This window comes from Phoenix dactylifera, chromosome 2 (genome assembly GCF_051530095.1).
Source record: "Phoenix dactylifera cultivar Ajwa chromosome 2, Ajwa_hap1_PhDact_Kaust_v1.1, whole genome shotgun sequence".
Lineage (NCBI taxonomy): Eukaryota > Viridiplantae > Streptophyta > Magnoliopsida > Arecales > Arecaceae > Phoenix > Phoenix dactylifera.
Genome location: NC_143191.1, coordinates 50,672,973 through 50,688,044, shown reverse-complemented (window position 1 = coordinate 50,688,044; position 15,072 = coordinate 50,672,973). Strand labels below are relative to the sequence as shown.

The 15,072-nt window shown below is 37.4% G+C and overlaps 1 protein-coding gene across 2 annotated transcripts; it reads left to right on the top strand.

Annotated features, from left to right (window-relative positions):
* Positions 1–1,552: 1,552 nt before the first annotated feature.
* On the top strand, positions 1,553–11,546 carry SCC3 (sister-chromatid cohesion protein 3). 2 transcript variants are annotated; one of them, XM_088716807.2, is made up of 22 exons: positions 1,553–1,912; positions 2,010–2,223; positions 3,020–3,132; positions 3,226–3,318; positions 3,436–3,599; positions 3,680–3,916; positions 4,018–4,162; positions 4,273–4,451; positions 4,553–4,671; positions 4,765–4,892; positions 5,035–5,208; positions 6,324–6,485; positions 6,572–6,772; positions 6,842–6,979; positions 7,050–7,250; positions 7,387–7,531; positions 7,682–7,788; positions 8,892–9,032; positions 9,356–9,621; positions 9,715–9,839; positions 10,320–10,580; positions 11,129–11,546. In XM_088716807.2, exons 1-22 carry the CDS (start codon positions 1,868–1,870, stop codon positions 11,140–11,142), a joined length of 3,372 nt encoding a protein of 1,123 aa, XP_088572933.2. In that variant the 5' UTR covers positions 1,553–1,867; the 3' UTR covers positions 11,143–11,546. The 2 variants fall into 2 exon arrangements, with proteins under 2 accessions (XP_088572933.2, XP_008812653.2); XM_008814431.6 differs by having other exon boundaries at positions 7,679–7,788.
* The last annotated feature ends 3,526 nt before the right edge of the window (positions 11,547–15,072 follow it).

Below are 15,072 nucleotides of genomic sequence, written 5' to 3'. Positions count from 1 at the left end.
ATGCGAACTTGGTTGTTAATGGATGGAACTGAGCTCAACTTCAAAGGATAGGCTGTAAATCTCGTCATCAGGCTTTAACAAAAATATAATGATGAATCCAGTTGCTGAGGGTAGAGGGTAGAGGGAGAGGCAAGAGAGATAGGGAGACCCACATATACTATCGTTATACAAGTCTTGATTTTTCGATATACGCTATAGAAGAATTCAACACAATCTATAGCCCCTAAGCAAAGAGGCATGATTATTAGGACAAGCTTCACCTCACGGTATAGGACCATAGAGTATAATATTTGATGTCTTATGTAAGTCCCAAAGTTTTCTTTACCAGGAGAGATGGTTATAGCTTACATCTAGAGAGAACCTGAAAAAATATGTGTACTTGGATCTCTATCTTCCTAATATCACTTTAATCTCCATACCCATAGAACCCCTATTTTCAAATCTTTAAATTCCATAAAGTAGCTTAGTTTCTCAATTTTCAATTTCAAAAATAACCTAGTTTGATTGCTCCATTAAGTATATAAAATATTTGCATAATAACTCTAATAAGATATCTTTCTTCAAAGATTTAAAATATGTTAACCTCTAAAATATGTTAACTTCTATAAAAGAATGGATTCTCATGCTACTGGACTTTAGTAATAAACATAATATATTTAATTAAATTTGTTTTTTTATAAATGTGCTGGACTTCTATAGATAAACATTCTAACAATTTTGATTTTTAAAAATAATAAAATTAAGAGACAAAATATAGAAAAGATCTACTTATCTACTAAATTAACAAGTAAGAGAAAATATGAACCAAAATACGAAGGTGTACCAATGAGCGAGAAAATATGAACTAAGATACAAAAATAAAAAATTATGCATTTAAAAAAATTAAAAATTTATTATTTACAAATATTTTTAATATTTAAAATTTAATCTGATATTTTCAATAACCATATGCGCCTGTATATGCATTAAAACTGGTACTTTATAAATACACCATATGTAGCTTGCTTTAAAGGTGTGTGAAAAGATATATCCATCACCTTTGGAAGGGATGATAAGCATTTAATTTGTTTCATACAAGTTTTAAATTAAATAACAAAACAAATTTTTAGTTAAATAGCAAACATTTGTTCCTTTGTCACACATGCCCTACATTTATCCAACAATGGACATGCATTGCATTTATTATCAAACCATCTAGTAGCAACAAGAAATCTAGTTGAAACATAATGATTGAAGTCTTGGGCAAAATACTCGGAAGCATTGCCTTTTGAACTTTCATATTTTCTTCAAATTTATTGAAAGTAATATTATTATTGTTTTTTTTTGGTGAAAAAATTGGAGGGAGGAGAGGAAATCTTACCAACGTAGCAGCTCCTATTGGGCCTCCTTTCCACCAAAAAATGTTCGATGTAGGTAGAAATTTTTACTCATACTCTTTTCAACCTATCTAGATAGGGGCATTCGGTCTCCAATATTTTAATGGACGTCTGCGCATTTTGAATTTGGACAACATTGATGAAAATAAAGCCTCATTCTATCTGTGCTACAACTTGGTGGCAACTTGGTGGCTATCGTTTTTTGTTTCAGTTTTCGTTGTTTGACAAAAGTTTTCCCCCCTACTTCTCTTTGCGAGAGCGTCCTACTGTAGGGACCCAATCTCCTTCGCGGCTTTCCCTAGCCCAGTCTCTCGCTAACGTGCGCGGGCTCTTCTCGAGTTAAAAGCCAAACCTCGCTCCCTTGTCTATATCTCCCTCCAAAATTTCTAGGGTTTTCCCTCCTAGATCGAGGTTTCCAGTCCTCATTCCCCTAACTTCTAATCCAGTTTTGGTCCAATTGAGAATTTTTAGAGTTCTTCCTCTCCTCCGCGATGGAGAACGCCGCCGTCGCCTCGGAGACGTCCGTCCGCCGTCCGGTCAGTCTTCAGCGAACTCCACCTTCCTCTTATCCTTCGCTCGATCTTAATTCCCATCCTTAAATCTTCTGTAACTCTTGGATTTTACTGTGCGCAGAAGAGGGGTAGGTTTTTGGAGTCCTCTGACGGAGCGCCGAGCAAATCGAGCGGCTCGGTTGGGGAGATGCCCGACCAGAGCCCTACTGATGGGGACCAGGGGTCCGGCGGTGACGGATCGTTCGACGGACTCGACGATCCCGCCCCCAAGGCTAAGAGGAAGCGCGGGGCTGCGGTTCGGGCCGCCGGGTGGAGGGAAGATCAGAGCTTGATCGGTTTGTGCGCTCATTTCTAATTGAAATATTCGTTGTTGTATAGAAGTAATTTAAATTCAAGCCACTATAAGTGACGATTCCGTTGCGGAGATTATGCGAGTAAATCTTCAAGTCTGGAGCGACGCTATTTTAGTATGCTGTGTGCTTTTTCTTCTTCTGTTATGATAAGTTGCTAATAATTGTTGGATACTTGGGATAGTCACGATAATGGTAATATGTCGCATGGATGCATCGATATGCTCCAAGTAGCTTGTGTTAATTTCAAGTGGTATGTAGAATGCATGCATAGTAAGGAGTTTATATGGTATGGAGTGTTGCCGTCTTTGCACCATTTTTTGAATGATCGATTGGGTGTTTGCCGATTAATCATGATAAAAAATGTCCTTCTCGGACCTCTAGACTTGATCTTACCATTTTGTTTCTCTTGATTATTGTGGTTTTTTGATGGCTTCCACCCCAAGGGAGTGGGGTGTTTGCAAATACATAGAGTAAAGATATTGATCTCCCTCTTCTACGAAATTGACGTATTTTCCTTCCACGCTACATCCATTTTGTTTTGTTAAATAAAAATATTTGATTTGTACTCTCATCCAGAAATTAGTTAGGACTCAAATTATTTTGCTATGAGCAGAGGCATACAAATGTGTGCCTTAAATAAAAATATTTGATTTGTACTCTCATCCAGAAATTAGTTAGGATCCAAATTATTTTGCTATGAGCAGAGGCATAAAAATGTGTGCCTATATTGTTGTAACAGTATATAACTTTGTTTTTTTTTTTTAATGCACTTTGACAGACATTATTAAATCTAATGGGAAGCTAATAAACCATGCTGTCAAACAATGGGTCGAGCGATACGAAGCAGATCCCAAATCTGCAATGGTTGAGATTCTAATGATGCTGTTTGAGGTAATTTGCCCCATTTGATGGCTATTTATTTATTTATTTAATGTCCCACTACTGTAATCTATTGAAATTGATGAACTTGGTGCAAATGGACAGGCCTGTGGCGCCAAGTACCAACTTGATGCGGGTTCCCTTGATGAGACTGATGTAGATGATGTAGTTGTGGCTCTTGTTGAGCTAGCTAAAAATGTATTCCCAATCCATATTTGAATGTGAAGAGTAAAGCATGACATGTTTTTCGTTTTGCTCCATCCCTATTCTTGCCTTATTTGTGTTTTTCTAAGTAAAATGTTGTTTATATCATAGGGTGAAGTGGAAGATTATTACAACTCAAAACAAAAAGACCTCAAAAACTTTAAGGAAAATCTTGCATCATTTTGGGACAATTTGGTTCTTGAATGTCAGAATGGGCCACTATTTGATAAGGTCTTCTTTGAGAAATGCATGGATTATGTAATTGCATTGTCATGGTGAGTTGTTCTGACCAAACCTAAACTTCTGTCCACCTCCAAGAACCTTTTCTTAGATTCTCTTTTGTTGTGTGCTTCAGTACTCCTCCAAGGATCTACCGTCAAGCGGCCTCATTGGTTGGCCTCCAGCTTGTCACTTCCTTTATAACTGTAGCTAAAACACTCAGTGCGCAGCGTGAAACTACTCAAAGACAGCTGAATGCTGAAAAGAAGAAGCGGAATGATGGACCTCGTGTGGAGTCTCTCAACAAAAGGTTATCTCTGACTCATGAAAAGATAACTGTGGCAGAGGAGATGATGCGCAAAATATTTACAGGGTGAGACATACTTCCATTGAGATTCTATAATTGCTGTAATGTGTTTATTGAGGGTGTTCTTCATTTTTTGGGGTATGTAATCTATATTTTTTGTTTTGTAGGTTATTTATGCACAGATACCGAGATGTTGATGCAGAAATACGGATGTTATGCATCAAATCTCTTGGTATCTGGATTGTATCATATCCATCACTTTTCTTGCAGGACTTATACTTAAAATATCTAGGTTGGACACTAAATGACAAGGCAGGTTTCTTGCATTCCAGTGTTTTCTGATTTTTTTTTTGCCTTATTCTTGGACATCATTTTGTGCATTTTACAAACCTAATTAGTTTCTCTTCTAATTGCTTCTGAAGAGTGCTGCGGTGAGAAAAACTTCGGTCCTTTCTCTGCAAAGTCTTTATGAGGTGGATGATAATGTGCCATTGCTTGGGCTTTTTACTGAGAGATTTTGCAACAGAATGATCGAGCTTGCTGATGACATCGATATTTCTGTGGCTGTGTCAGCCATAGGACTTCTGAAACAACTACTGAGGTAATTGAGCATTGCTTTTGTCTTCTGAATATTCTCTAGCAGTAATTTCATGTGACCTGTGAGTTCATACTGAAGAGAATTCTCCTTTCTTGCCTTTCCAGACATCAGCTTCTATCAGATGATGAATTGGGTCCTTTATATGATTTGCTCATTGATGAACCACCCATGATTAGGCGTGCCATTGGAGAATTAGTATATGATCACTTGATTGCACAAAAAGGTAAAAATTCCCAATTAGGACTGCATCATATATTCTTTTCAGAAATTGGTCAATATAATTGAAGATTCATTGATATGCCAATCATATATCCAGGTGGCGATAATGAGTCCTCTGAGGTTCATCTGGGAAGAATGCTACAAATTTTACGAGAATTTCCTGATGATCCAATCCTGAGTGCATATGTCATTGATGATGTTTGGGATGACATGAAGGCCATGAAAGTATATTTCTGAATAAGACAGGATTGACCTTCTTTGTTTTTGGAAATTAGAATGATTACATTTACATTAAAAAAAAATCCAAAATTGCTACTACTAAATTCTTTAGCACCATTCCTGTTAATTGCTTTGATCTATTTTGCAGGATTGGAAGTGCATCATATCTATGCTCCTTGATGAGAATCCAATGATTGAACTTACTGACGTCGATGCAACCAACCTGGTTCGACTGCTCTATGCATCTGCCAGGAAAGCTGTTGGAGAAAAGATTGTTCCTGCTACAGACAATCGAAAGCAGTATTATACTAAAGCTCAGAAGGTATGATCATTTAAGTTTGCCTGATAACAGTAAGGATGCTATATCTGTAACTACATGTTTTAACTATCTCATAATTGTAATATGGTATAAGCTTCATGTTAGTGAAGGTTTTAATGATGGATTTGCCATGTAAATAGATAGTTGAATCTTGCTAGAATCTGATTAATCCTGTCCCAACAACTAAACTTTTAACTGCAATATAAATATTTGTAGAACTTTACCACTATGCCTCTGCCTATTTCAGATTCATGTATGTGTTTGGCTTATATAGTCCCATATATCTGAACCAACCGAACTGGGCAAGCGCATCAAAGAATGACCTCCATAAAGTGGTACTTTGGATGTTCAATCTTACAACTTATGCATGGGAGTTTGAGTCTCTAGAGTACTGTTATCACAGAAAAAGTTGGAATTATAGATGATGTTCTTATATACATATGAGAAGTTAAAACTATCTCTGGCTCTGGTTTCTTTCTATCATAATTGTTGAACAGTCTTCTGTAAGTGTATTTATCGGAAATATTTGACCCATTAGTAGACTACTGTCTTCATATCAATTCATCAATATGTTTCCCTAAATCTTCTCTTCTGAAATCAGTGAATTGTTCTTCCAAGCTTCCATTGTCCAACTTCTAAGGTCTACTATCGAGAGTCCTCCATTGTTTTTGACCATTGGATAAAGTTGCCATAAGCTTCCCTCAAGCTGGTACCTTTGCTAAACTGAGTTGCCTTAGTCTTGCTAGAGCTTAACAGCCTACTCCAAACCAACAGTGTGGCATCAGGCCATGGTTTTGCTACCTCCCTTCGTGGTGATATGTTGTGCTCTTTGATTGGTTGATCATGTTATATTTTGATTGGTTAAATTATGTTTTCATTAATTTTGGATGTCTTTTAGGCCTAATCTGGCGGGATATTTTGTTGTGTTTACCTGTTCATCCATGGAGTCCCATCTCTCTTTATAATTCACTCTCGTTGTTCTTGTTACTGCTGAAATTTGGTCTTCTGCAATGAAAACGTGTTTTTGGTATTTGTTTCTTTCTTTGTTCATACTTTCTGTACTGGATAAAGCAGTTAGGAGAAATATCTGCAATTCCTAAAGTGATATAGTTTTGCAGGAAGCATTGGAAAATAGTAGACGAGAAATAACTGGTGCCATGATGAAGAACTATCCGCAGCTTTTACACAAATACATAGCTGACAAAGCAAAGATTTCACCTTTGGTTGAGATTGTATTACTTTTGAAACTTGAGCTTTATTCTTTGAAAAGGCAGGAGCAGGTTGGTTTTTTGTCTTTCTGAATGTGTGTATTCTTCAATATTACTTAGATATACTATAAGCTGATTTCTGTTATCTGCCATTTCAGAATTTTAAGACTATTCTGGAACTCATAACCGATGCTTTCTTCAAACATGGTGAGAAGGATGCTTTGAGATCGTGTATTAAGGCTATCACTTTCTGTTCTACTGAAAGTCAAGCCGACCTGCAAGATTATGCACAAAATAAACGGAAGAATCTTGAGAATGAGCTGATAGTAAAGCTAAAATCTGCAATGAAGGAAGTAGCGGTATGTGTAAGTTATCTCTATATTTCCTTCAATGCTGCCAAGGAAAATATAACACATGAATGCTTGCAGGCGGGTGATGATGAATACTCCCTTCTGGTTAATTTGAAGCGGTTCTATGAGCTTCAACTGACAAAATTTGTTTCAAGTGATGGCTTATATGAAGATATGGCCAACATCCTCAGGGATCTGAAAGATATGGATAATGAGGCATGTAAAGAGTTGTATGAACTTATTTTCTTGTTCAGATATGTTTGATGATATTCTTCATTTCTTTCAGGTAAAAAGCTTTCTTCTTCTCAACATGTATCTGCATGTAGCATGGTGTCTGCAGTCTCTGGATAGTGAAAATCCTCCAGAAGCATCTGTTACTGCACTTTTGTTAAAGCGAAATACACTGTTTGATCAACTAGAATACTTCACCGAGACCCTGCCTGAAGTTCAAAAGGAGGGAAGAAGTTGGGGTGTGCTTTCCTCAAGAGTAAGTTTTCATATAGTAAACAAACTTCAATAACCACATTGCCTTCCAACCACAATGCACTTATCCTGATGGATCTATTTCCTTTTAGTTCTACTGAAAGAATGGTTTATTTGATAACTGTCTTGTTCGATGATAGGTTTGTATCATACTAGCAGAGATGTGGTGTCTATTCAAAATGTCAAAGTACTCTTCCACAAGGCTGGAAAGTCTAGGATATTGTCCAGATTTGTCTTTCCTTCAAAAATTTTGGAGCCTTTGTGAACAGCAGCTGAATATTTCAGGTTCTTTGTAGTCCAGAAGCATTTCTGTATTGTAAATATATTATAATTTGTCCCAAAAGATAATTTATATGGAAGGCTTTATCAAATTCTGCTTTCTCACTTTTTTATCTGTAATTAAAAATTGAAGTCATTTGTCTTTGTAACTAGCAGATGAGACTGAAGATGAAGATGCAAATGAAGAATACATTGAAGAGACCAACCGAGATGCAGTTATGATTGCGGCTGCAAAGTTGGTAGCCACTGATGCAGTTCCTAAGGTAAGCACGATCATTTTAAGGTATGGTTAATGTTCTCTTGATCTCATACTCTAGAAAGGGCTGGATTATCATTTGTATTGGAAGGACAATAAGCAATGAAGCATTTTATGCATTCTGTGATTTGGTTTTGGGAAATAATATATTTGAAGATAGCCTTTAGTGGTTCATGCCTAGTTTCAGGTAGTATTGTTCTTGCAGAGTTGCTTGCAACAAATTACATGGCCAGAGACATGTCTGGCTCATAGCTTGTTGAATAATGACAGAGATAGTAGTGATCGACCTGAGTTATACCAACCAAAGATTGCCGAACCAGTACCGGGTGCCGTACCGGTCGGCGCCCGGTCCAGTTCGGTACCGGTTTGAACCGAACCGGTTGGCTTGGTTCGGCAATCCTTGGCCTGGTTCATGCATCTGCACGCACCGAGTCCTAGCCAAACTGGATGGAACCGTTTGGTTCTGGCTGGCGGGACCAAAACCGTTTTCCATGCACGAACCGACCCGGTCAGAGACCGTGTCAGCTCGGTTTGGCCCGAACCGGATGGTATGGTCCGGTTCGGCAATCCTTGATACCAACCTTGTCCAATACAAAATTGAATAGTGTAAGATTAGACAAGTATGTGCTGCTGCCTGCACAATTGTTCTCTTTTTAATCATAGGTTAGTCTGTAGTTATACCACCCTTGTGAAATACAAATTGAATAGTGTAAGAGTAGACAAGTATGTTCTGCTGCCTGCACAAATGTTTTCTTTTAATCATAGGTTATTTTGTCCCCCTCGAGGCACCATATGATGCAGGACAAAATCTGTTTTGATCATCAAATTTAGAAAGGCCAATGTTACTTCAAAGGTTCTGTTCTTTCACTTGAATGACAGCAATTCCAGTAAACTGGAAATGAGTTAGTTGACGTGTTGAATGTTGAAAGGTTTCTTCACATATATTTATTTGCTTTTAGTCAAGTCCTGGTTGGAAAACTTAAATTCTACTATGTTAAAGCTTGATCTAATTAGTTGAACAACTGAACAAGAAAGGCATCCTTTTCCCAGGGAACTACTTACTAACTTATGTTCTGGGATGTTATATTTTAACATTTTAAGTTCTTGCAGGACTATCTTGGTCCAGTGATTATTTCACATTTTGTGATGCATGGAACAAGCATTATGGAAATAATCAAGCATCTGATTACAGTTCTAAAGAAAAATGCCAATGATGACATCCCTACTATTTTTCTGGAGGCATTAAAAAGGGTATGTACTAGTTTCTTTTTTATGCTTGTTAGTCATTTTACATGGAACGATACAGTTGATATTGATAATTTACCAGGTTGACATGGATCTCAGTTTCAATGATAAATGACCATTATGCCATTGTCAGTTTCAATGAAAAATGACAAATGACACATGCACAGAGACATGCACGCACGCATACATGCACATGCACATGCGCTTAACTGTGAATGCATGCACTTATAGGCACAAGCACATACACACACATGTATGCGTACAAGCACACTCATTGTATTTTATCCCTGCCATTGCACACTTTAATCATTTCTTGTTTCTTTGATTAGGCCTATCAGCGGCATGTAGTAGATCTTTCCAGGAGTGATAATGAATCCTTGGCAAGCAAGTCCTATTCGGATTGTAAGGATCTGGCTGCCCGGCTCTCGGGAACATTCATGGGTGCAGCTCGCAACAAGCATAAATTAGAGATCCTAAAAATAGTCAAGGCTGGTATTTCATTTGCTTTTGAGGATGCTCCAAAGCAGTTGTCATTTTTGGAGGGAGCTGTCCTTCCATTTGTGTCAAAACTTCCCACATCAGATGTCTTAGACATGTAAGCTGTAGTCCTTTTACTGACTCGTGCTCCGTAAATTATAGTATGTGCTTTGCAGAGGCATGCATTGACCCCTAATTTGTTTGCAAGTAGCCTGAAAGATGTTGAGAAGAGATCAGAGAATGTAAACACAGATGAAGATCCCAGTGGCTGGCGCCCCTACTTTACTTTTGTTGAGCACTTACACGAGAAATACGTGAAGAATGATGCTTTGCAAGGTACATACACTAAATGTCAATGTTAAACCAAATATGATCTTATCTGTGCCCCAGGACCTGTGCCGGTCTGCTTATTATTTCTTTCTGAAGTTTCATGTTCAATATTAAAAATGTGATATTTATTGGTTTGACACTTTGAGAGATGCCATGAGGACATCCAGTTACTTCCTAAAAGATATCAAATATTAGTACGTTAAGCTAGCTGTCTTGATCTGATTCGACACAGCAGTGCCAACCTTAACAAAACCCAGATAAATGGACAGCTGATCTGTCTAGTGTACATGAAATATCTTTACTCTACAGACACAACAGAAAACTGTATAGAGGATCACCATAAACCTGACATCATCTAATGTTAAACAAGATACTTCTTTTATTAAATGTGGATTTCCATATATTTAAAGTTTCTAAAGCATTTGCATTTTGTATTGTTTGTGCCAACAGTCAAAAAATGGAGTTAACACTATGAATTTAATGCAGATGAAAAAGAAGGGAAGGCCGGAAAACGCAGGGGCCGTCCAAGGAAGGCAAGAAATCTGCAGGGCAAGAAACTTTTTGAAGGGCATACTTCAAGTGAAGAAGATTCTATTAGCGAATCAGATCAAAATGATCGAGATGAAGAAGATGAAGAAGAAAGACAGCCTCTAATACACGCATTCAGGTCTTCTGCGTCCAAGCTCAGATCAATGAGAGTTTCGCAGCAGGATGCCGGTGGTCAAGCAGGAACTTCTAGGACTAAAGGTATCTCTTGAATAAGTCATGGTTTTTGATTGGCTTGAACCTGGTTTTATATTTAATCCAGTGGACTAAAAATCCGCAGCCAGTTTCCCAAGCTGCTTTTAAAAACTTGACATTCACCTGCAATTCAATTGAAAATTCAAATACCATTTGAATTTGGGAATAATACATGAATCTTGTCTACTGATCTAATAAAGAGGAAAAGAGATTCCTGCCTGCCATCGCAAGGCCTCATGCCTCCCGATTGGTCTTCATTTTCTTATGTTTCCCTTCATTATTTTTTATTGCATGTGAAATATTCTAATTTGACTGCACTGAAAAGCTTTGTAGCTATTCATACTTTTAGAGCAACAGGTTTTTATGCATTATAGATGTAAATTCGTGGAACAACATGTTGTTCAAATCCATTTGTGAGGGCCAAGTGATTACTTTTGTCCAATGACATCTGCATTGTATAGCTGGTTCATTTGCTAGAACATTTCATATAGGTTTGCTTATGTTTCCAAATGATTCGATCATAACTTCTCATAATCATTTCTTTTGGGGTGCAGGAAGCAATGTCTAATTAGGACTACTTTGGTAGAGAGAATTATTGGGATTTGCAAGCTATTCATGGAGTGGTGGTGGCATGACGCAAGTGCTGTCTGCATCATTTGCATCTGCTGTGGTTTCACACCCTTTGCATTGTGGCTAGGAACTAATCATGTTGTATGGTTTCACGTCATCTCTGGATTCCTTGCGTGCATGTATATATGTTCAAAGCTCTTCCCCTTTTTTTCCCCCCTTTTTCCTTGTTTTTTCTTTTGGTAGGGGTTGGAATGTTTAGAACTCTTTTTGGTCTATGGGAGTGGAAACCTGAATCATGCTCCTTACAGTGTCTCTCACAACAATGACCCGTTTGGATCATGTAGTTTGAGGCAAATCCAAAACCCCAATGTTGGGTGAAAAAAGCTAAGATGTTTGATTCAATGCTGGCCCGCAGTTACCTGGTTGGTTTGTTCGCTTGGTATGGATTCTACTTTGTGATTCACATTTTTTGCTAATGATTTAGTTTTACTTTGGAAGGATTTAAAAATTCATTTTTTTTATATTTTTATTATATGTACTTTACAAGAAAGATGATGAGATTAAGTGAATTTAATCGACCAACCGTTCTAAGGAAATTTCTAATCGTATTCCGAAGTGATACAATTTATGTTTCAGTTCATGCTCAATTTATGTTTCAGTGAAGTAGATAACCATGAACTATACTGTTAAGAATTTGGTTATAGGGCTATAAACAGGTCAGGTTGGATTGGGCATTAGTACATCCCAAATTCAAATAATATTTGTATCAGATCGAAAAATTAAATCAAAATTTCATCCTTTTCGGTTAATAATTATTTTATAAATCCGTTAGATTTTGGGGTTTAAAGTAGGTCCAAAGTTCTGTACATGTCTGTGCTTCATAGGATCTAACTCTTTTCAGATTGGCTATAGATCAGAAGTGGATCAGATGAGGCCACGTGCAGCCCTAGCTGAACTTATTGGCATCTCTCTATTTGAGTTCAATCTTGGTCGGTAACCTTTCCACCCTGTTTCTCGAAGCAACAAAAGAAAGAGTAGGAGAGGAATTCAATGTAAATTAGGTTATGGTGCACTCCAATTGATAGAATTTTTGGATTTATTTTTTCCAAAGAGTTGGAGGGAGACTCGCACATCGTTATTACCGGGGTCTAAGATACATGTAAATAGATGTAAGTTTGCCATTCATCGGAATTGTTGCAGGGTGAATTGTTTTCTTTGGGAGTTAGGAAGGGAGCATTAGCCTACTGTTAGATATGTTGCATGGTTGAGGAATGGGGAAATCTGACATCCCCCCATTGTGGCATTGCCACTAAAACCTTGGATCACTTCCTGTTTCATTGCAACAAGGTTGTAAATTGGTGGAAACAGTCCTCCATAACTTGGCCTTGGCTTGTGCAAGTTGTCGGAAAAATCCTGTGGATCTAAATTTTAGGCTGCATCTGAAGGTTATTAATTTCAAAAACAGAAATCTGTCATTTTTTCTTAATTTCAAATCTTTAAATTTTGCAAGTTGATATTTTAGACAAGGCAAGATTGAGGTGCCGATTTCTATCACTTGACACCAGGTCTATTTCAGCAGTAGGAAAGTGGTACTCGTCTGGTCGTCATATAGATAAAGATCTAGAATGGAAAAAAAAGTCCTCCATAACTTGGCCATGACTTGTGCAAGTTGTCGGAAAAATCCTGTAAATCTAAATTTTAGGCTACATCTGAAGGTTATTAATTTCAAAAACGGGAATTTATCATTTTTTCTTGATTCCAAATCTTTAAATTTTGCAAGTTGATATTTTAGACAAGGCAAGATTGAGGTGCCGATTTCTATCACTTGACACTAGGTCTATTTTAGCAGTAGGAAAGTGGTACTCGTCTGGTCTTTATATAGATAAAGATCTATAATGGAAGAAAGAGTCCTCTATAACTTGGCCTTGACTTGTGCAAGTTGTCGGAAAAATCCTGTAGATCTAAATTTTAGGCTGCATCTGAAGGTTATTAATTTCAAAAACAGGAATCTATCATTTTTTCTTGATTCCAAATCTTTAAATTTTGCAAGTTGATATTTTAGGCAAGGCAAGATTGAGGTGCCGATTTCTATCACTTGACACCAGGTCTATTTTAGCAGTAGGAAAGTGGTACTCGTCTAGTCGTCATATAGATAAAGATCTAGAATGGAAATTAACAAGAGATAAGACACGAGAAAGGTCTACAAAAATAGGAATCTCTAATTCTATTATATTAGAAAACTTTTGGATCTGATTGCAGAACCAAATATATAACTTTGTGAAATCATAATTTGTTGTTTTAAAATTTAAAAACACATCACAACCCACCTATCTTTGTTCACCTATAAAAATACTAACTAGTATAAATTTTATTAATTAACCTGCAAGCTTTGAACATCATCAGCAAATCAGCAACTGAAGTACAAAAGCATCTTGAAAGCTTCTTTTAGTATCTCCAAAATAGAAAAAGAACTTTCTAATGCTAACAAGCATGAGTTTCCCATCTACTTGGATTTCTATATAGTAGTCATTGTCCTTGTTGTTCCCGTCTCTCACAGAAATTAATACGAGTTGAAACATTTCATTACATTCCCGTTATCACTTTTTCAGTATTTTGCAACACTATAAAGGAGACGAACATGAACTTGGTATGTTAACATCAGTACTGAAGTTTTGAGACATAATATTCTAACCATTGTACCTTTGGGTTCTAGGATGAGACTGAAGGCAGAAGAGTAACTTGAGAAAAAAGAGAGATGAAACATGGGATGAGGAGGCTGGAAAAATTTATGAATCCCATTTCCAGTCTACTTTCCGCTATCCAACAGGCACTCGATGAAATACCTAGCACCCAAGGAGTTACTTTTGTTCTTAAAGCAAGTTCTCTATGGCCTCAAAATGTTTTTACCAGATGTTATTTTCCCATGGGAAATTTGATCTGGAAGTGCAAAGGAGCCGGAGCTCTTTTAAGAAAGGTTAATTTCTTTTACTGCCATATTCTCTGTTCCATCATGCAAAATGATTTCCCTTTCTGTTAACTTTGAACTATGAGCAGGCTATTTGAGCCCTAGTATCAAGTGGTGCAGGAAGTTCTTCCCATGCAGTTTTTTATTTTTTTAAAAAATTATTAACTGATATGTCATTTTCATTTCAATGCAGAAAATAAATTAATCTGTTTCAAAAAGTAATTTTTATTACTTGTAGGCCCATCCAAGTTGTTCTTGCTGGTGAAAAGCTCCAGCACCTTCAACTTACCTTTGCATTTCCTGCCCAAGCGTGATTTCCGATGCAACAAGAAGGTAAGTTCCAGAATTTATATACTCTTATTCTCTCACAGTTGAACGTCTACAGAACTTGCCTCATTTTGCAGCAACATTACAGATTGCACCATTCAACTTGCATATAAATTGTTAAGCTTGCACACCAACTCATCAATGATTCAAAGCATACTTAAAAGGTTGCTAGTTTCACTTGCCTCTCAGATTCCACTCCGGATGATGTTACCTGGTACATAATCTCATTTGTGACTTTTGAGCTACCGTTGCATGATCTAAATGTGTTTGCTTGGTTTGAGAATTCCTTTCCTTCCAGCAACTTGGACTAAACCAAGTAGAGGATTGGCCCTTCTACACTTTAGAAGCATTGCGACACCTTTAATTTTTGCTAATAGAATGAATTACAACTTGATCAGGCTGGTGCACCAACCCGCCTCTCCGCCGGTGCTAGCGCACCCTTCTCTTCCATCATCTCTTGCAAGCTGCTCTGTCTCGCTTACAAAAACCTTCCCTTCCCCCCTCGCCGGCGCTTCATCCTCATCTTTCAATGATGTATAGCCTTAATGTTAATGGCAAGGTTCAAATGAGGAAAGGTTTACGGTGGATACCTAGGCATCCAGAGTCGAGGAAGGGCGTAGCAAGTGATGAAATGCT